This window comes from Phoenix dactylifera, chromosome 2, assembly GCF_009389715.1.
Source record: "Phoenix dactylifera cultivar Barhee BC4 chromosome 2, palm_55x_up_171113_PBpolish2nd_filt_p, whole genome shotgun sequence".
NCBI lineage: Eukaryota > Viridiplantae > Streptophyta > Magnoliopsida > Arecales > Arecaceae > Phoenix > Phoenix dactylifera.
The window spans coordinates 24560758-24583319 of NC_052393.1; the positions used below are offsets into that span (position 1 = coordinate 24560758).

Here is a 22562-nt window from a genome sequence, read left to right on the forward strand (position 1 = left end):
TTATATTTCAAATAAAGTTTTTGCCCAAAAGTACAAATTGTAGTTTTTTGAGTTTTTAGAGATGGCAGAAACCTGCTTCAAAATCTCTACGAAAAAATTTCAATCTTACACAAAAGAGCTTCTAACCCTCCAAATATCTCTTTTTCGCTCTCCAAAAGCAATGCCAAAAGGCCTGACCAAGTGGATACACTCCTCCATTTAGAAGGAGAATCTACGTTCGTAACATGAAGTATTTCTCTAATCCTCGTGCCAATTCTGGCTACAAATGCTCTCTGTCGTTTTCCAGAAATATTTTAAAAAAAATCCATGGCTAAAGTAATCAGAAAAACACGAACAAGAAGAAATTGTTTTAGATTATTTATCTACTTAATTAAAGCATTACCACATCATCATTTTCCCACCATTTCCAGTCCAGCAACCGAGAGAACGTTCAAAATTTCAAGCCATCATAATTATTAAATAACAAAATCATGGGCCCTCCATCTTTTTTTCTCCTTTTCTTTTCGTGGGCTCATGGAAAGGAAGGGAACATTACAGGGTAACATCTGCAACAGCAGTGGGGGCATACCTTACAAATTAAACAAGCTTTCCAAACCAAGTTGCCCGCGTTGGGGACATAAAAAGTCCCATTTTCAACTGGGAGCAGAGCTTATCATGTCAGCTCCTACATGACTTCCCGAATTTTCTCAAACATGGTTTCTGCTTCATGAGCTAAGAAGCTGTGTAAGATACAAGCTTGTGCATATTTAACAGGGAATCTTGCAGTTGCATTTAGAACTTCTGAAGGCTGCTTAACGTTTTATTGCTTACATAGGATTTTTCTGCATTAAAAACCATCGACCTAATCAACCTTTCTGTAAAGTTGTTGAGCTCTTATTTATATAGAAACATGATTCAGTATCCACCGAAAAAAAAAAGGAAGACCAGCAAGCTATATTTGACAATTTTGAGAACATCTAAGCAATAACTAATCCAGCTAGCCATGACAGTAGAAGTCAGCATTACATCCAGCACAAATTTAGCCACAGATGAATTGAAAAAAGAAAAAGGTTCTACTAAATTTCACCTGTTGCTCTTTCACTACCGATCACTTTATTTATTTAACAGTGATATATTGATGAGTGCAACTAATTTGTGTACTATGAAGCATTATCCATACACCACAAAAGCATGGTTTTACTTCGGAAGAACAAAATACATTCTCTGACTTAAACCTGGTAAGATCTAAATCTAGCTTACAAAAAGAAAGGCATCCAAATGAAAAAGAACACATTGTGCATCTGGGGCCTGTCTTGGATGCAAGCATTTGTTGAAAGATACACTACGATATCCACATGATTGAGCTGATCAGTTAACCTGTCAAGGCATACGATATGGAAAAAGAACCACTATATCACACGCTCGAAATGAAGATAGATAGTGCAGTTATACACGCAATGAAATGATCATGAATCAAACATCAGAGAACCAATGTCTTTCTTCCACTTTGTCAGTCTGTAATGTGTCATCTTTTAGCTGTTCTGATTATAATTACGCTCCAAGAAAACTATCCATTAATCGACTTTCCAAAGATAAGCTCCTCTTTATATGGCAGAAAAGGGCAACCCCTTCTTTATGCCTCAAGCATAGCATGCTCGTGTGTAATTATATGTTGCAAACTTCCACAGAAGTTAAGATTCAGGTGCACTCAAGAATATGCGCATCTGAGTCTATACATAGTTACTCTTATTAGGTCTAATTATGATGACATGGCCTTTATAAATAACATGCACCATAGGAACTCTGGTGAAAATCAAAAGAGAGGTCATCAATCAATTGTAATAAGATGAAGGGCTTAAGCCCAATCTTTACGGTACTAATCACAAGTATAAGTCACTCGCATAAACTCAGTAATAAATGAAACCAGAGGTCCTAGACATTACCTCAAAAGCAAACAAGTGAGTAATATTATATCTGACAAGTTGCAATAAAGCTAATCTAATTGCAGCTTTACTATTAAAAATGCTGTTCTCTTGATTCAAATGTTGCAAAATAAAAATGAGCAAAATTTAAATATGGTCAATAGTGACTCAACTTTAATTTACAAGGGCACTAGCTAGTCATCTGACTGTTCAAAAGCAAGGAACAAACATTCAATTGCCGAAAAACAGAGTCAGATTTTTTTTCAAGCCAGTGTCTTATGGTTCATGCGCCTCAGTTTACTCTCTCTCTCTCTCTCTCTCTCTCTCTCTCTCTCTCTCGACTTCTTCTTAGTTCACTTTTATCTTCTACCATCCACACAGAAAACTCTGGGTGACCAACTGTAAAACTCACATAGATCGCACATATCCAAAACTATTACATGCACAGGTTTATGATGCTCATTCAATACCTATTATAAATTACATATGATGGTACTCAATATATTTTTCCTCAATTAACATAAATCATGTTTAGATACTTCATCCTCTATTAACTTTCTGAATGATCAAAGCAAAAGATTGCCATCTTGGCTTAAAGCTACAATTGCTCTTGATGACCCCTGAATGTTATCATATACCCTCTCACAAAACTATACAATGTGGCTTTCAGTTTAGTTTCAGAATTGTTAAAGCAATTTGTAGATCAGTTTTGTTTTTATACAATGGAACTCTACATCTCAATCAATTATTTGGCTTCTTCCTTATTCTCAAGTTCCTGTTGTAAAGAACAACTTATCTTGGTTCTCTTGGAACATTAATATATCATAGGTAATTCATGAGCCACAAAGTCTAATCCTATAAGCTTATGTTCAAATTATATGATGTCATACATGCACACTGCTAAATTTGATTATTCACTTGCAATATGCTACTCCAGTTAACTCAATAAAAAAAAAACATCCTCATTCCTAATGCACCAAACGTTATTTGAGCCTCCTAATATCACATCAAAGTTGATATTCTGTCCTTCTACAAGTCTGAAAAAATGCACAGGCAGACATCCGTTAAAATTAGGGCAGTGGAACCAACAAATTTTTGGCCATATTTGTGCATCTCTGCCTATCACCGTATAAAATGGGCTATGGGTTGTATAATTGTTGGCATCAATTTGAATGCAGATGTAGGTGCCATTTTTCATGTACATCCGTCTCTGAAATTTTGTCAGCTTTGCTATCAGGGATACAATAAGTATGTACTCCAATAATAGACAAAATAGGCTAAACATTTTCAGGAGTAATGATCAGAGAACATCAATGTGAAATGTCTCACAAATCTAGAGCTTTCAGATATAGAAGATTTTCTGTATCACATAAGTTTATAAACTATGTAGACTGATTCCTCGATCTCAAATAGAAAAGGTTGAAGGATAACTGAATTAGAGGAATTCAAAATTGCACTTCTGAATAAATGATCCGAAACAACAGTATGAAGCTCCTTATAAGAAACCTAATCTTCTCCTTAATCATTTCTTTAAACTTATTTGTAGGAATTGGGTTGCTTAGCCAGTTCATATGGTCCCACAAGGTCACCACTACCTTATTTCTCACTTTCCTAAAGATGAACCTCCTGAGACCACGTCTCGCCTTACAACATGGGGTCTGGCCACTCTACTGTCTTTCTAACAGGGTAACTCTCAGCTTGTCACAAACACAAGCTAGAAGTAACCAAGGAAATAAATTATGAACTAATAAGAACTTCCCCTGATCCCTAATACAGCTAATCCCCATCTGTCCGACATACTCTTTTATGTTGCAATGAGACCTGTAAATTACAAGAAAATCAAGTAAACAACATCAAAATTTTGGATATACTAGTCAACCGTAATACAATATCCTTTGCAATCTTATGACATTCCTCATCCAATTTTGGCTTCTTTAGATGGTTCTCAACCCATATGATATCATCATAGAAAGGGATAATAAAAAGTGGTCCAAAGGATAACATTGCATGAGGCTCCTGCCATTGCAAGATGTGGGGAGGGTCAGATAAAAAAAAAGCAGCCTTATTCCCACGTGCAGAGAGGCTGTCTCCGTGTTTTGAAGTGGAAGATTCAAAGTGGAAGGTTCTAGTTAGTGATAAATTCAAAATGTCATTTGCTGGACTGTAGAATATTTTGATGAAACAGATAATAATTGGACTTCTGTGGAAGCTAGCTGGTGGTTGGCATCCGAAGCATAGAAGTCTATGCATCTCAATGTTTCTGAAGCAATTCAGGGTTCATGATCTAGCTTTGATATGTACAACTGATATCATTAAAGCATCAGAATATATCCAAGTAATGAAGGTCTGGATGTGCTAATGCTGGAAGTTCAAATCCTCATCAACGTCTTGGGCGCATTATGTCTTCATTTAGCGATTGTTACATTAAGTGCTGCATGATTGAGAAGGTTGAGGGGTATGCGTTCCTCACCTTATGTAATTCTTCAGATCTTTTTGCCTAGGGGAATGACCTGTTTTTTAAACAATGTTAGCAACTTTTTGAATTTTTATTTACGTGCTTAAACGATAGAAGATAAGCTTCTTTATATTAGGATGCAGAATAACTATACCTGTCATTTCTTTCTTCTTCATAGAGTTTCATAATGGAATATTTTAAAGTTCTTATTTTTCCAATTTAACCCCTTTCCTAGGAACCTTGTGGTACCCATAAGTTGGCAGATCTATCCTGTTTCTTTCCCAAACAGTGAAGCATTATTACATATATGGTACATAGAGCAGATTAGAGACATCAGTTGGTGTCACTAGAAAGGGTAAAGATAGTGAGGAGATTATGCTGATGAAATTCTATGCTTTATCTTCTGGAGCTGTGAATCACATTCTAGCTGCCACAGATGGACAGCAAATTGAGTCCAAGAGATAGATACCAGTGCTAATCGATATTGTCCACATGAATGAACTCCTTGTATAATGGATTGGGCACTCATTTCAGAAAACCATCCCAATTCTCATCCCCACCGCATATGATTTCAGGAAATCTAATGATTGGTCACGAGTATTTTCCAAGAAAAATTATCTAAACTACTTTGAGCTGAACCCAAAACCTATGCCCAAAATCCCTGTAAATCCAAAATTAACATGAGTAAATGGTGTTTGCTCAGTTTGACTTTGGATACGTTGTAAGGAATGGGGCAACATCCCTACCAAAATAAACTTTGAACAATTTTTTTGAATTAATTTCTGAATTATTTGAAAAAATATTACAAATTTTATAATTTTGAATATTATGCATTCAATGTTAGATAATTATATACTAATTTCTCAGATAGCTAGTGTATTTACATAAAAGACTTTCTTTTTTACTAATCTTTTATCCTTGAATTAATTAAAAATGCATACAGGTTTGAAAATTTAGAATTAAATTACTAAAAAAAAGAAAAATAACTGTTGTTTATATCCAAGAATATAGAGGTGCATCTTGGGTTGGGATCAGCCAACTCATGTACGTATGTATGTATGTATGTAAACTCATTTTGATAGTGGTAAAATGAAAGAGGATGGCCCAAAGCCAACCCATGCAAAACAAAAGAATTGCCGAAAAGTTTATCAATATGATAGTGGTAGCAAACCCTAGTAGTCTAGTACCTTGGGTAGGCATAGGTGTCCCAATATCCAGCCGCAAAGAAAGATGCAAAATAGAAACTCCAATCCAAGGATTCCTGAACCATGCTGAACTGGCCGGTTCAGCACACCTCGGGGCCTACTAAACCAGCCGGGTTGGGGTTATTAATTTTGAGATGGCCCTGGTTCGCATTATTTAAACCTCACTGCCCCCGCCTCTCCACCCCTCCCTCGCCTGCTTGCAATGAGAGATCCCCCTTCCCATCGCTCGCGAACCCCTAGCAGCCACTGGTGATGGTTCGATAAGTGGTTTCCTCCCTCCCTCCCTCTCTCTCTCTCTCTCTCATGCATGCTCGGTTTAGGGTTAGTGTTTGCCGAGGTGGCCCCATTCCTCGCTCTCCCTCCCCCTCTCCCTCCCTCTCTCTTCCTCTCTCTTTTTCTCCCTCTCCCCCTCTCTCCCGCCATCTTCATTTCGGAACAGGAGTGAAACAAGAGAGAGCTCTTTTTTATTTTCCATTTCAAAGTTTTTTAAATTTTCGAATTTTGAACTGAAGTCAGCAAATCATGTGCCAACTTTAGTTCAAAATTTGAAAACAAAAAAAGATTCAAAACAGACCAGAACGGCACAGTACCAATACTGTACCGTATTGTATCACCAAGCAACGGGTACGGGTCCCGAAATAGGTACATAATACGTTGCTCCTATCCACCATATGTTCCAAATATGGGAAGGAAATTGTAGCATGGAAGTTTGATCAAGAGTTGTGTTGTAGGGAACTTGCCAAGATGGTTATCATAGATGAACTACCCTTTAATTTTGTTGACCAACAAGGTTTTAAAAGCTTTTCAAAACTATGCAACATAGGTTCAACCTTGTGTCGTGAATGACGATTACAAAGGATTGCATATCTATATAGGTAGATAGAGGAAGAAGTTGAATGAATCCTTAAAGACTACTTCAAGAATCGGTCTTACAACTGATATGTGGACTTCCATTCAGCATTTGGGGTATATGTGCTTTACAGCACATAATTGGGTGTTGCAAAAGAAGATGTGGTTCCAACACCACGTACTGGTGACGAAGTAGGCAAGGCAATTGAAACTTGGTTTGTATTTATGAGATTTAGATAAGTTGCGTTGTATTATGGTAGACAATGCTACTAGCAGTGATGTCGCAGCTAGATTTTTGAAAAGAAAATACAACAAGAAAGATGTCTTGCTAATAGATGGTGAATATTTTAACATGTGTTGCAGTGCTCATATTTCAGATCTTATGTGAAATACATTCACAGCTCACCATCACAACATGCAGATTTTCAAGAAGTGTGAAGAGGGGGGAAATTTGAGAAATATTGGGGCAGCATTGACAAGATAAATATTTCGTTGATCATTACTGTTTTACTCGATCCTAGTTACAGATAGGGATATGTAAGATTTCGATATTCTCAATTCTATGACAAAGAAAAGTTGGATAACATTATAAACAGGGTGAAAGGTGTCAGGCCAGCGAACATTTCAGAAGTATAAAGAATTGGATATGGGTCCTATGGTTGTAGAAAATCTTCCTTCTTCTACAATGTGACACAAGTTTATTGCCATGTTCATAGAACAGATGTGAATCAAGTAGTAAAATCAGAACTAGATATTTATTTAGAAGATGCAATTGAAGAGGAAACTTTCAATGTTAGTATTTTGAATTGATGGAAAATTAATAGCTCAAAATATCATGTTCTATCTCTTCTGGCTTATCACATTTTAGCTATTCCAGTCTCAGCTGTTGCTTCAGAATCAACTTTCAGTACTGGGTGCCACATACTTGATATCTTTCATTGTTCATTGACTCCAAAAACAGTTGAGTGCATGATTTGCTGTCAAGATTGGCTCTGGTGTTCGCCAACAGTAAGCAAGATTGAGGAGAAAATTGAAGCACTTGAATTGTTAGAATCAAGTACTCAACATGACTCTATTAGCTTTTACATCTATACATCATTGTCTTTAGTTCTAACATATTTTTTCTTTCTTCTTCCCTCCTCATACCTGATCATATTGATGCTATTCCTGGCCCAGCACCTTGTTCCATTTGAAAAATGTTCAAGGTGATTTCCATTTCATTTCTAGATATATTTCTTTGATTCTTTCTATTATTTTGCTAAGGTAAATTCACTTTTTATTGCTGGTTTTAGGCCATCTTCCCATGGTTGTTTTATGCCCTTGTTGAGGGCTATATCATCATTTTGCTGAAAAGATTTCAAAGTAATTTTCATTTCATTTCTAATGTCTTTCTATGGTTCATTCTATTATTTGTTGAATAGTAAGAACTTCAATCTTTCTTTCTGCCTGCTGGTTACCTTCTTATTGCAATTGTGCTAACCCTGCTAATGCCATTTACTATTTCACTAAAACTGTTCATTTTTTGTATGCAGTGCTAACTTGTTGAGCCATGAATATCTGGTAGAAAGCTCCTGATATGCTGATTGGATCTGAACAGTTGTATAGATTTTGCTATAGGCAAACTATTTTGGACTTCATACTGTGGTAAACTGAGAGATAGACCGTAAAGATCTGGACAGCTGTATAGATTTTGGTGTAGGCATGCTATGTTGGACTCATTGCACTATGTATGCGTACAGCAAAGTGCACTCTTATTCTGTTGTGATTGTAGATTAGTTCTCACTTTTTAGTAGTTCCTTTGTTGTGGATTTAGTTGAGAATTTTGTTAGAATTAACTTACTGTGATATTGATTTTCTACGGTAGCATATGAGAAGTCTAATCAATGAGAATACAGTGAAACAATTGTTGTTAACAGGACAAAAGAAGAATTTATGAACTGTCTCAGTAGCATGCTCAAAGGCTTAGAAGCTACAATATATTCTCATCTGCAGGAATCCAGAAGCACTTTTCTGTTGTTTGTGGAATTCTGTTATAAGTAATACTTAGCAGATTTTCTCATAAATGGTATTATAAGCTTCTCTTTATTTGTGTAAGAGAGGTCAAATTTTATGCTGTCCTTTTCTTGACTTCTTATTTTGGGGAGGGCTTTTGAGTGGGACAGGGTGTGATTTAACTGTAATTGGCATTTTGAATGTAAGGTAGACTGTCCCGTTCCATATAAATTTTTTTTTTTGGTACATCGGCGACTCACACCTAATGGGTGGGAGCATGGTATACTGAACCGGCCCGTGCCGACCAATTCAGCACGTACCATATTGGTCCAGACCCTAACTAGTACGATTCAACCGCGAAAAATGGTACAGGGCCCGTACCGGCCGGAGCCGGGGAAGAAGAAGAGAAGGAGAGAGCGAGCGGGGGAGGGAGGGAGAAGGAGAGGCCTCCGCGCCCCGTAGCCCTCCGCAGGCGATGGAGGCCTCTCCTCCCTTCCTCCCTCCCCTGCTCACTCTCTCTGGGCCTTTGTATTCTCCAGCTCCGGCTGGGTCCGTTTCGGTACGGGCCCAATACCGGTTCTGGTTCCGAACAAGCCGAACTGGTTTGGTAGGCCATCGGTATGCCTACCGGTACCGGTTCAGTATACCTTGGGTGTGAGTATTGCTCAAAAAGTCAGAAAGTAAAATAGACTGCAAGGGAGATGCATGTAATTTTTCAATACAATAGATTCATGGGAAAAGTGCTCTAAACCTTTAACTTTTGTAAAAAATTTATATTCAACCTGATGTAACTAGAATAACCTGGCCTGATCTAACCCGACCTGTCCTTAATGCAAACCAATCCGATTTCAGGTCAATTTGAGTTTGATTTGGGTTGGGTTGAAGAAAAGCCAACCAAAAGTAGGGTTGGATTGAGTTAGGGTTTGACATCAAACCAATCCATCCTACCTGAGTTGCAGCCCTACAAGAACACGACATTACTACTGAATGACATTACAAAATATCTTTCTCTGTTTGCTAATCATATGATTAGTGCTATCTTTAGATTTCTTTAATGTACATCAATCCACTAGTTGTAACTATTGTCATACCCCTATATACTAGATCTATGTTTTTTAGTAACTTAATTGCTTTTCAAATACTAATCTTAACACCTATATGTTATAAATGTGTTTTAATTCCAAGTTATGTGATTTGTTTCGTAAGAATGTTTCTTAGTTCATTCAGCAGACATAGAAACCCATACCTAAAGTAGTTAATATTCCCACCTTATTTCTTGCAAAACCATGGCATTAATATAAGAAAACATGATTTGGAGGCCAAAAAAGCCCCCATACTAAGGGAGCACTAGCTGTAGCAAAGCATACCTTTCGGTTCCTTTCGTTAGCGAGATCCTTGGTACCAAGCATATCATACCAGGCCTCTCACAGTATGCCCTTGTTTCTCAATAATCCAAACCTTGCTTTATATTGTATACTTGTATATATATACATGCAGACATAGATATATAATCTATATGCATATTTAGATATACTCAAATATAGGTTTCTGTGTCTTTGTCTATTTTTGTATCATAGGCATATTGCCCCCAATTTCCGAAAAGACAAGGCTTTCATTATGGTCAGACAGAGTGACGATTACTAAGGTATGTTTGTTTCGCTGGAAAAACCAAAGGGTCAATAGAACCGATTATGACTACTTGAGAAGCGTACATAACAAACTTTTGAGTTCTGTGTCTATGTCTATTTTTTGTATCGTAGGCATCTGTATATGATGGTCTAGGCAGGGTCAATTGCGTATCGAGGTCTATTTATTATCGAGGTGGACACCCAGGCATCCAGGTTAATGACTTCACTTACAATTCCTCCAATAACAAAGAACCACAAGCATCATGCTTTAGAAAGTAAATTAGCATAGACTAATTATTTCTAACAAAATCAAACTATTAAACATCATAATAGTCTATATACAACACAAAACATATAGTCATCTGAACTAGCTACGTAACAACATTGTATGATATGGCAAATTGTAGAAAAATTTTAAATCCGATGTGTGGCTTCAAGAGAGGAAACATCTAACTCAGCAAGATATAACACCGTACAGTGTACAGGGTATATATGTCAGATGCTATCCACATTTGCATGTTCACAAACAATATGCTGATAATAGTTAATTAAAACAAGGTAACAGAATCTCCATAGTTTGCTTGTGTTACGCATCTTTAGATGACCAGATCAACCTACTTATTTTTAAAGCATAAAAACCAGAAAACTTTGCCATGTTTGCTGTGTTTGATGATATCTGATCTAAATCATGGGATCTCTAAAAACATTGTCAGATACCAAATATTAGTAAGGATATCGCATAAATTCACTGTCTTTGTTCTTCCTTTTAGACAGATGTGAAGGCGACAAGAAATAATAATTATTGAAGTAGTTGGAGGACTGCTCTTAGATATTCTGAACAGCCAATTGGTGGAAGCAGTGCAGTACCTTAGTTTGTTAAGCTAAACTTTATACTCATGGATGTGAATCCATTTTGTAGATGACCACTTATTCCCTTTAAGTACAGGGCACCCACCTGCAAGAAAAACATACAACAATATACTATAATATTTTCTGGCAACTTAAACATATGGTTGTTGAAGAAGGATTTCAAAAGTCAAGGAGATCAATATCATGTGATAAAATAGTTATAACAATAAACCCACACAGTTTAAGTCAAATTTCTTGAAAGACCAACAGTGTGAAGTTCTAAAAGGGAGGGTCTTCTATCTAGTCAACCAACACACACTCACCATGCAAGCTTGATGGATCAAGAGTGGCATCAGGCCTCATGCTCCAGAAGAGTAATGCATCTCCCATTTTAGGTTTAACAGAAAGGCCTTTCTTCCCACACTCTGATAGCTCATTATACCATGGTAAAGAACTGCTGTTTACTCTGGCAGCAGGGAACACTGTCTCACCACCTTCCTCAACGTCCGAACTGAACAACAGCAGAAATCAAGAGCAAAGAAACAATTGTCAAAAGTTGTTTCAATCCAAAGCAATGACAAGCTGATCACTGTGTCAACAAACTCGTCAGGTATATAAAGTAGGATACATACAGGTACATGAGAAGCGTAGCTATTCGCTGACCCCCATTCTTAATATTGAATTCATCAAGAAAGTAATCAAAGTGAGGTTCATATTTTTGTCCAACTTCATAATGGAGAATCTGAAGACCCTCACCATGCTCTGTACAAAACAAAGTCAGCTTTTGGATATGAACATGGTAAATATAGAAAAAAAATGTTTTTGAATAACACAGCTAACAGGAAAATTTAGGAGCAGAGGTAGCAGAAGCAAAAAATTAGCAAGAGAAATCAAGATAGTACAACTAAATATAGTCTTGCTTGACAATTGTACTCATTCATGCCATGTACCGGTAACCCGAGATTGCAGGACACAATATCCATACTGAAATTATAATAATAGTGGTCATGTATCCTCATTGATATAAATTAAGCACTTCTTGATGGGGAATCACCAAAAAAAAAAAAAAAAAAAAAAATCTAATTGCCATGCTCAAATAACAGTACTGTTATAGATGGAGAACACCCATGCACTATTGAAGTTGCCTCAAGTTGTATGCTTTCATGTGATCAGTATATTAATTCAGCATCCAACTCTTTAGAGTAATTAATTGAGCTATGAAAGTCTTCAAACCTCTGGTTCTTCTGATTTGATGCATGTCTCTTAAGTCAATGGCATGAATTTCATTTTGGTTAGAAATATACCTTTTAACAAAAAATAAGATTCTCGCTCAAGTTTCGTGGACTTTATTCAAAAAGAAATAAGTGGTTATCTCTGGTCATATTAGATTGATGTGGAAATCTAGCAAAACCAACAAGTACTCTTTTTATCCATATATCCAGGTACTCCCAGCCCATTTTGAAACAGTTATGCAGAATCCTGACCAGTGAGGGCTATATCAAGCAATTGCATGCCAAAATGAGGTGGTCAGATTTTTTAAAGGATACAATGACTGGCCTTCCTGATATGGAAACCTGGACATACTTCATTTAATAGTTTAGGGAGAGGATATAGAAATTAGAGGTAGGATTTAAAATTGGGAAGGAATAAAATAGGGCCAATGGGCATTCTAGAGTTCTTTGATCAGCTTTCTTGGTTTTATAGTTTTATGTATAAAATTCTGTGACCAAATGAAGATTTTTGGGAATAAGTAAGTAGGTAAGAATAGACAGAAACATCAGAGGAAAAGGTGAAGGAGGATCTGAGAGCAGAAATAGCCAAACCTTTAATATTTTTAATTTTCTGAAACCAAAACAGATTCAATGATTCTTCAAATTTCATCACTCTACATAGACCCAATTTTAAGGAGGCAAAAACAATTAGAAAATGATATTTCCTCATTCAAAAAGGACTCTCATAATGCCTATTATTATCCTAGGGCGGTCTAACACAATTTGCCATCTCGGTACCGAATGCCGTACTGGTACCATGATGATATAGAGTCGGTACGTCCGGTGAGGAGGTCAATTCAGCGTATCAAGACCCAATACACCCTCCCGTACCAAGTCTCGATTCGATATTGATAAGGTACTATATGCCCGGTATGGGGCGATACACACCGGTACGGCAAATCTTGGTCTAATGTGAGTGATTAAAGAAAGAACTTATAAATTATAATCAACCCAAAACTCTCCTACATGCAAAACTTTCCAATGAAAATATAAAATAGAAGGAATTAGTAAATATTAGCTAAATCTGGTAAAATATTTTATAAAACTTCCATACTCCACCGAACACCACTAAAATATCCCCTAAAAACTTGTGGTGCTGGAATTCTCCCCATCAGTAAGAAATATGAGCCATCAGATGAAGATCAGTACTTCAATGCATGCTAAACTTGTGCTGAAGCTTAGTTGTAGACCCAATAGCCCTTTTTGTTGATAAATCTCTCAATCAAGCACATTTGTCGTTCAAACCAGTAAACTGAAACTTTCTTAAGTCCCTCACACTCCTTGATCTGATTATGTTCATCTTTGAAGCACTTGCACTTGCACCTAACCTTAAATACCGGAAGCTGGTTGGTTGTGGGTTTTGAGAAGCAGGCCTTTTAAGAAATTTAATTATAAAATGCTTAGGAAACGGATGCAGAGATGAGTTCCCGAGGAGATTCAGAAACATGGGTGCCATCCCCTTAGTAGGAATGAGGGACTAAGGGTATGACAGTTTCTATATGGAATTTTGGTTGTAAATTATTCTTGATTTTGATATAACTACACTCACAACATTTTAAGGTCATAACTTGATACTCAAGAGTCTACTCAGAGTGTTAATCAAGGTACGCAGAACCGACTGAACCGATGTACCGGTGGAGACCGGTACCGGTTCGGTACCCGTTGGAACCAGTACCGAACCGGTTTAGAAAAAAAAAAGAGCAGACGCACGCGCGGACACGCACGTGTCCGCGTTATGCTACAGAGTGGCATTTAGTGGCATTAAAAGCCCACGTGGGGCAGCACGTGGGATCGCAACCGCGCGCGGGGACGCGCGGTTCGCACCGCATGGAATGCGAGCGGGTGCGAGTCAGGGACGCGTTTCCCCACTCGCGCCCGTGCCCCCACGGGCGGACGCGCTGCCCTGCGAGCGGGCGCTATTACCCAAGCCTCTCTTCTTTTTTTTTCTTTTCTTTTTTTTTCCGTTCCCCTCTTTTTCTTTCCGAGCCTCTCTTTTATTCCCCTCTCTCCTCCTCTCTTCTCCTCTTTTTCTCCCTTCTCCTGCGAGCAAGGGAGGTCTTCTTCCCCGCGAGGTGCTCGGGAGGAAGAAAGAGGCCCGGTAGCGCAAGAGAGGTCTTCTTCCCCTCTTTCCTGCCCACTTCTCCTCTCTTCCCCCCTTCTTCCCCGCAAGTACCAGTGTGAACCAGTGCGGTTCGCATCGGTACCGAGCTTGTACCCGTGCGAACTGCACCGATTCGCACCGGTACGGGCAAGAAACCGTTCGGTTCCGACCCCTTTGGCTATACCGTACCAATGGAGGCCGGTACCGGTACGGTACAGGCTGAGTCGGTCGGTTCCGACCAGTTCAGTAGACCTTGGTGTGAATGAATTTAGAGGGCCTTCGTGAAACGCATCTTCTAGATGTTAGGTGCAATAAAATGTAGTCATTTTGATCAAATTATCATGGCCTGAGAATGTGATGACTAGATTAGGAATATAAAAGGTAGAATTAGTTTATTTGAAAGTCTAGGTTTCCTAAACCTAAATAATGTAAGGCCATCCACAAGAATGTGGAAAACAAATTAAGGAAGCTTTTAATTGCCATTGCTTTTATTCTATCTTCTTCTTCCTTAACCCTTGCTTTTACTTTAGGGAGGATATGCTTCCGAAGTATTAATGTTCCATATGTAAAATTTTATGCAAAGGAGAATTAGTTTCTGATGTTCAACCATTGTAGAAGCAATTCCCACACTGATTTCTATTTATAGTAGCATCCTCATGATTATTGATGTTGCTATGAAGCATGGACACGGATACGAGATATGGATACAATAGAATACTAGCAAATCTTGAAAAAGTAGGACCACGATATACACAATAAATGAAAAGTTGTTTCTTTAAAAAATAGTGTTCATGATAATAGACACATTTTAAGATTGGGTGGAGGTGTTAGGTTTCATGCAAGAGCAAGAATGACATAATATGAGTGAGGCCGGACAATTCCTAGGTGGGTCCCCAAGGCATGGGGCACCTAAATGCGAATAGGTTCTTAAGATCAGGTTCCATTTTAGGTAGTTTGTGTTCAGAAAACAAGACCAAAGTGTAAATGCTATAAACCATAAGCTAGTAAAGGATGACTCGGACCAGCCCTAGTCACTAGAAGATTCCTGTGGATGCCAGAAACAATAATATAAATCATTTTTAGCAATCTAAAGCAGGCCCATGTTAATTTACAGAATTCAAGATGCAGAGTTCAATGACATTGAAAACTCTAGAGACTATTTCATGTTAACAGTCATAGTCACAACTCACAACTATATGCATTACCAAAAGAATCCAAATCACACTGCAACCAGACAGTAGGTTGCATAGCATAGACTCAAGAAAACATGCATAAGAATTTCAAATTATTCAACATATATCAATGTGACATTGTGTTCCCTCCTACAAATATGAATATTAGTCTACGTTAGACAATGAATATTATCTCTTGTACAATTATAGTCATGTCACTAGATAATTTTTTAACAGTCAACCATCACGCATTTTGAAAATCAAGTCTATCAAGATATCCATAATTTTGTTAACAAAAATTCCAGATTAAGAGGGTATCTTGCACCATCTTATATGGCCAAACATGAACACTCTACAGCTACTTCATGATTAATTCCATATGTAATCTATTTAGATTATTGAATGAATCAGGGAATGAACTGTGCATGATCGCCGACACAAGTTTTGAAGTTGAGCAAAAGGTTCTTCCTCCAAACACTAAATCAATCTTTTGGCTTCTCATGGCTCATAGTACTGATATTCAAAATATGCAAAGGATATCCATCCAGTATTTCATGTGACGAAAATAGCATATCTAGTTTAATCACTGTATTAAGACAAGGGACTTATTTTCAACAATTTTCCTTCTAGTGCTGAAGTTTCAATTTTCTTATAGAAAACCAAAAAGCATCATGTATTTCTACATAATCCATTACCAGATGTACCTAACAAGAAGTGTGGAATCGATAAATATTGTCACCTTATTTTCAAACTTTAAAAATCAATTCACAAGCTGCAGTTTCCATATCCTCTTGTGTTTTCTTTTATTTTCAGTATTTCACACATACTTTTATCCTTGACTTAATTCCCAAAACATTGGAATTAATTATTTTCATGATATGCATGTTAAACTAAAAATGCTCTTATCCAATTAATTCTTTCTTCATATTGGCTTTTGTATTTTGAAATTTACGGAATGTGTTTTAAATAGGACAGTAATCAGTCCAAAAGGAAATAAATGTCAACATTTAACAGATATTTCTTGATAACTGCGTGTTGTTACCTACATCTATATGCATCTTTTAGTATCGTTGATATGTGGTATTACACAGAATGGTTGCATTAAGTCAACAGGAAGATCATTTTGATGTAATAAGCCAAGGAAGGAACATGCTGCCTGATTAGAAGTACTTAATATCATATTTTGCATGAGGGGTTTCAGCAAATATGTTTACTAGTAGATGACACAGAATTCCTGATTGTGTTTGTGCATGCTTCTTTGCTTTGTCAATCACAAGGTGATTAAAGAACACGGAATCAAGTAAAAAGATAAACACTGACTATGTACTAGCCACTAAATGCAGATTAGTTAGAAAGAAAAAAATCCAAGTCACATACCTACAGGTATGAAGGTAAAATCTGCTATCCTTTTCTCAATGGTTCGGATGATTTTGTCTTGTCCTCTTCCAAGAAACATGCCAGAGCTTGTCCGAACCCTTCGAAAAATATATTATAATTAAAAATCTTTTTTATACGATAGCATTTCCCCAAAAGTAGGAGGGATTAGTGATAAGCAAACCTGCTATCTTTACTCCGACCAGTAGCACTATCAACAACTGTGGACTTCTCCATGTGAGGCTTTGCTAGTTCAATTAGGTATTCGCATTCCTCTTTGGACTGATCAAAGCATATCCAGTATCAGTATTTGTGTGCACAGCAATCATAAATCATAGTAAACTTAAAAGAATATCTCTGATTAGGAAAAAAGTCACAAGTCAACCATGTCAGAATAACATTTTATTCGACTTAACAAATCTAATCAAGATCAAAAAAACAGAATTTGATGTTAAACAAATATATAAAACAGCAATTGTGCAAGAAAAAAGTCAAAACCGAAAGAAGAAACAGAATTTAACTGATAAGATTGACCATTGTGCGTGTGTATTCTAATAATAGTCTACAATCAGCATATATGTTATTATTCCTGTTAGCTGTTGCATGTATTTCCTGTTTACATTGATTTTATTAGGACACAGCCTCAAGTTTATGAGCACATCTGCCTGATCATGATCACATTCTTCTTTATTTGTGTGGTATGATTTAAATTTTACCTAGGGGAGCAAAAATGGATTATCATGAGTCAAATTTAGCCAACATGTTTGATGATCAAAAGAAAGTTAAAATGCAAGGAAAAGAAAGTAAAGAGCAATCTACTGCTATGCTAGGCTAGTCAATAGTTAAATCACTGAGGAGTTATGGAATGAGAACTTGCTGGGGCACAAGGCATTGTGTACCAAGGAAGACACAAGAATCTCTAAGGTTCACAAAAGGGTTGAAATATTTCCAGAAGGTACTAGATTCTATTAGATGTTGGATAGATTCTGGATAGCTATCTGAATGATTCTTATTTTGCACTGAGGAGTTGAACACAGATGGTAGGAAATGCATAGGATAGTCTAGGTGGTTCTTGATCATTGGATGTTTGCCACTTGGCTTTATCCTAGCCCTGCTCACTGAACTCCAGAAAAAGGAATTTCGCCTTTCTTAACCAAGTAAGATAGGAATAAAGCTGTAAGATAAAAAGCTTGTCAGAGTTTTTTTTTTAAAAAAAAAAATCCATCCCACTTGCTTGTCGTCTAAATGCTACTAGGGGTATCAATTCAAGTTCCAAAAGGGTAAGCTAAAGTGTCTGGCATAAGGTAGCATCCTAAAACAGCGGCAAAATCATAGAGCAACGTTGGCTAGTGTCTAAATTTGACTGCCAAATGTGTCTGAAATTGATAACCAAAAAAAAAAGGGGCCTGAAATTGGGAAGATAAACGAGCCTTATAGCATAAAAGGTAGGTATCCAAAAAACATATGGAATGAAGCTCAGTGGATTAAGACCTATGAAAAAAAAAGGCATGATTCCAATTTCTCAAGGATGAAAATTGTCTTAAAGATGGACCTTGCATGAGGAAACTTGAGGTGATTGGAAGAAAAGGTGATAAACTGATAATCACACCCTGATATGAGGGTCTAACAGAGTGAAGGTAACTTGCAAGCAAAATGCAGGCAGTCAGACATCCACATTATTGTGTATGTCTTCAAAATCAAAACTGGAGTCTTCGATAGAGATACAGGGCCATCTCATGGACAAGGCTTACTCACACTTGGCAACCTTCATAATAAAATTCATGATTTTATATTGTGTTATGCCACAAGCATTATAATCATTAAAGAACAGCCTAAGAGTGGGATCAAAGAGATGAAGCCAGGGGACTCAAATCTTCACAAAGGAAAAACATAACAAAATTTCTGTACAACTTTGAAGATGAGGAGGTGCGAGAAGGACATATAAATAATAGAATATGTGATGTAATGTTGGAAGCAAAAGCTTGACAACATGGGGAGAAGCTTATGCATCATTAAGATTTGGAGGGACTGAGCGAGTTAAAAAGTGATTCTTGCCTGTGATTTTGAAATACGTAGCTTAGAAAAAGCTCAAAGATTGAGAACATGATTTAAAGCAAAATGTTCACATTGGTACTTCAAAAGCAACCAAAATTGATGTAGCATTAATCTCAAAAGCTCTCTCTCCCTCTCTCTCAAACACATACACATGCACCAACTAACTATAGAAGACTTCCAGCATAACTAAATAAATAGATTTTTTTTTATCTTGATAGCACCAGAAAAGTTTATAAATCTTGGGGTAACTTAAAAAGGTACATAAAATATCAAGCAATGACGAGGAGCCCACCAATATAGGTTAAAGTGATAACAATGATAAGATGCATAACAAAGGTCATAACAAATAATGGTTCACCTATGTTGACCATTATTGCCCTAGCATTATGCCCACAAGAAAGCTACGAAAGCCTTCCAGAAGATACAAGAGGGAACACAACAGAAATGTGAGCTGTGAAGCCAAGAATCACGAAGGCCAAGAAGATTATCTTAAAATTGCTTTCATGCAGACAAGATAAAGATTGCTAGCTCAGATGCACAACCATTTAAGGGCATTACCAAGGAAGCTCAAATGCATTGATGCATTAACCAAAATTTCTTTAACAGAGAAAGAGATGTTCTCAGAACGGATTTAAGAACAAAGAAAGAATCTGCAGACAATAAGGATAACTGTTATCGTTGTATCAGAATTTATTTCAGTAAAATAAAGGTTCTAAATGTGGGCATTCTATACCAGCAAACGAGAACCTCTAATGCAGTTGAACCTAGGGATTTATAGATTCCAAAATACAACAAACATCAAAATCATGTTTCTTTAACAAAAACATTAGAAATTAAGCAAGAATTAAGCAGCAGACGAGCAATTAGTCTTCTCTCCTACATCAAGCAAACCGCATTGCTTCTTAGATCCAAACATAACGCATAAAAATCAAATCTTTCAACAATTACCAACATAAATTCCGTTCAATTTTAACAAAGGTTTATAAAACAAAAACATGCAGGATACGAACCAAGAAATTATGGTAGATGAAAGCCCTGGGCTCCCAGGAGAGCACCTCCGTCCACTGCTCCCCTCTCTGCCCCATTCCATTTCTGCTGGAGAAAAAAACCAAGTACAAACAAGAAATCAACAAAGAACTCCCCAGATCCATTGAAACAGACCACCAGATCCGATCGATCCCACTTCCAACTAAACAAAGAAGCGGAAGAAACCAAGAGAAGGAGTAGAGTCCGGAATCCTACGTACGTTTCGCGGACGGATATATGGGAGACGCGGTCGGCCTTGGATTTTGGGGCGTCGTTGGAGTTGACGGGGAGGGAGAAGATTCCGAGGGCGAGAAGCATCAAAAGGACCACCGACAGCATCAGGAGCGCCGCCAGGATCAGCGTGTACGGTGAGGATCTCCGGCCAGAGAGCACCCGATTGTGCCGCGCGCCCCTCGTCATGGCCGCCGCCGCCGCCCCCGAGATCGCCGGCGAGTTCTTGACGTCGAGAGAAGGAGATCGGAGGAGAGAAGGAAGGTCTCCTTCCTTGGATTTTACTTCCCTTATTTATTTATATTTACGTTTCTTTTTGCGTAATTGTTTGCCGTATTCTTTGGCGTGTGCGAGATTCCGAATGTTGGTTTCATAACATATGACGGCGAAGAAAGCTCGGCTGGTCGTTTCAACGATTCGCGCCGAGCATGCTTTGAGAGCGAATGCGGCTCCCGACCGCCCACAGTTTTCTTTTTCTTTTTTTCTTTTTTTTTTGTGGCAAGTATGCCGCATTGAAGGCACGTATAGGTGGTTGATCCATCTTGAAGCTCGCACAAAGAACTAACCTCATGCCCTTGAATCTACAACCAAAGCCAGCCACATGACAAGCCTAGAAAGAAATCACACCGGTAAAATAGGCAGGACATGATCCACGTACAAAACACCCACATCTGATTTTCGAAACGTACACTGAGGCTTGCCAATTCTAGTCGACCTACATGTCCAAATTTATGGACGACAGCCCAGCCGATCCACGTGTTCGAATTCGAACAATCTACTCTGGTGAGATCTTTTTTTCCCTAAGTATCACTATGACTTAGGCATACACACTCCGACAAGATAACTTCTTCGTTTTTGTTGTTTTAGAACGAAGCTCGGTCGCGGACTAGAACCCTAAACACAACCTTCTACTCTAAATCTCAGCCTCGTACGACCCGAGCAGCTCACCGTCGAGCCTTTCAGCATCTTCCCCGCTCCACACCTTGGTCGGACCGGTCCACAGCAATAACAGTGGTGAACATGGAAAGGTTGATGTCTCCTGCATTTTATTTTGTAATAATTGGAAGGCGAAGATCATTATAATAATAAAAATGTAATCAACTCAGTTTTTTTTTTTTTTTTGTGAAATGAGAGGCTGATATAGCCGATTTATTTATTTAAATGGGATATTTACATGGCGTAGAAATACATGAGATTCCTATGTCCTCCCAACACCGAGGCGGTGCTGGCCACAGCAGTTCCTTTAAAGCAGCTGAGCTTCTAAGCGCTCAGCTTCTTGCAGTTCCGTTTGGATTATCAATCGTTGGCCAATTTTGGTGAAACTTTGATACCCGTTGAATTTGCTTCAAAGTTAAATATTCTGCGGATCCAATGCTTGCTTGAGAACTATTACTGAAGTTGGATTTGCTTAAAAGCTAGATATCCTGCCATTCCTCTCCTTCCACAAACATCAAATGATCGAGGCTGTCAAAGCGTCCCAGACTCGGTTTTGGAACTCTGTTCACTAGCCATATGTGGAAGCCAGTAATTTGTAGCCCTGGTTATCACCATCTAATATGTTCGGATGGAATTGAAGACTCATTTTCTTCAGAAAAATATATGATCTACACAATGAAGTCATGCACACCTAAGAAGATCTAGTTGCCAACAAAAATTATAACTATAGTTAGCTAATAATCATGCTTCCTTTTTTATTAGTGCCTACTATGAAGGGCCAGTGATGGGAGCTGGTTCCTGTGGATGGAGTTTGGATTAATCATGCAATTAAATAATAAGAACAAACCTCCATACCTTTACTTTCTAGAACATTTCTTTAGCAAAATCATTTTAAATATTTAATATGCTATGTATTAGTTAGAACACTTGTACAAAGTGACTGGATCTAGAAAGTGGAGAAAGTACAAAAAAGAGAGGAGAAAATCTCAATACAAAAGCCCTCAAACATCTCAATTACTCAAAAAATCCCAAAATGCGAAGGACGAAATTCCAAACACCTTAGGATAGGTGAATTGTATCCGAGAGCACGATACCTTCAAAAATTCGGATTAGGGGCTTGGTCCTTGAACCCTGGATAGGCCAATGGAAGCAAGATATCAAGCATAGCTCATGTGCCCCTACCATGGTCTTCAACCACTAGGTCAAGGTCCCAAATGAAGAAGCTCTTTTAGCAATCTATCCTCCAAATATAAAACACCATATTGATAATCAACCATAATTAAATTAGCACACTTTGTATATCATGATACTTAGATTTTTTTAGATGTATAGATTTCATTATAACACAAATACACACACACATAGAGAGAGAGAGAGCCGGACTTGGCTGCACTCGAGTAGAACCCCACTTTGATCTAATCAGTCTACATTAGATATGGAAAGTCCTACATTGATGATCTGAGCCATTAAATATGATCTACTATCTCCAAATTACTTATAAACTAAAAATCATGTAA

The 22562-nt window shown here is 37.7% G+C and overlaps 1 protein-coding gene across 3 annotated transcripts; it reads right to left on the minus strand.

The window, feature by feature from the left end:
• Window positions 1–565: 565 nt before the first annotated feature.
• LOC103721115 (probable prolyl 4-hydroxylase 3) lies at window positions 566–20578 on the minus strand. Of its 3 annotated transcripts, none has more exons than XM_039123732.1 (8): window positions 20099–20571; window positions 19863–19947; window positions 16982–17079; window positions 16801–16898; window positions 11512–11641; window positions 11203–11390; window positions 10898–10985; window positions 566–821 (listed from the first exon to the last, which is right to left on the minus strand). In XM_039123732.1, the coding sequence occupies exons 1-7, from the start codon at window positions 20296–20298 to the stop codon at window positions 10912–10914; spliced, it is 873 nt and encodes a 290-aa protein (XP_038979660.1). In that variant the 5' UTR covers window positions 20299–20571; the 3' UTR covers window positions 566–821; window positions 10898–10911. The 3 variants fall into 3 exon arrangements, with proteins under 3 accessions (XP_038979660.1, XP_008809398.1, XP_008809395.1); XM_008811176.4 differs by lacking the exon at window positions 566–821 and adding an exon at window positions 1034–1356 and having other exon boundaries at window positions 19863–19944; window positions 20099–20578; XM_008811173.4 differs by lacking the exon at window positions 566–821 and adding an exon at window positions 1034–1356 and having other exon boundaries at window positions 20099–20570.
• Window positions 20579–22562: the final 1984 nt, after the last annotated feature.

Excerpts from the sequence above, each read along its gene's own strand:
- LOC103721115 (XM_039123732.1), bottom strand. The coding sequence starts at position 20,298 with ATGACGAGGGGCGCGCGGCACAATCGGGTGCTCTCTGGCCGGAGATCC. Across the intron at positions 11,642-16,800 it reads TTTTACCTTCATACCTGTAG|AGCATGGTGAGGGTCTTCAG; the intron begins GTATGTGACTTG and ends TGTTTTGTACAG. Across the intron at positions 10,986-11,202 it reads TGATCCATCAAGCTTGCATG|GTGGGTGCCCTGTACTTAAA; the intron begins GTGAGTGTGTGT and ends TTTTTCTTGCAG.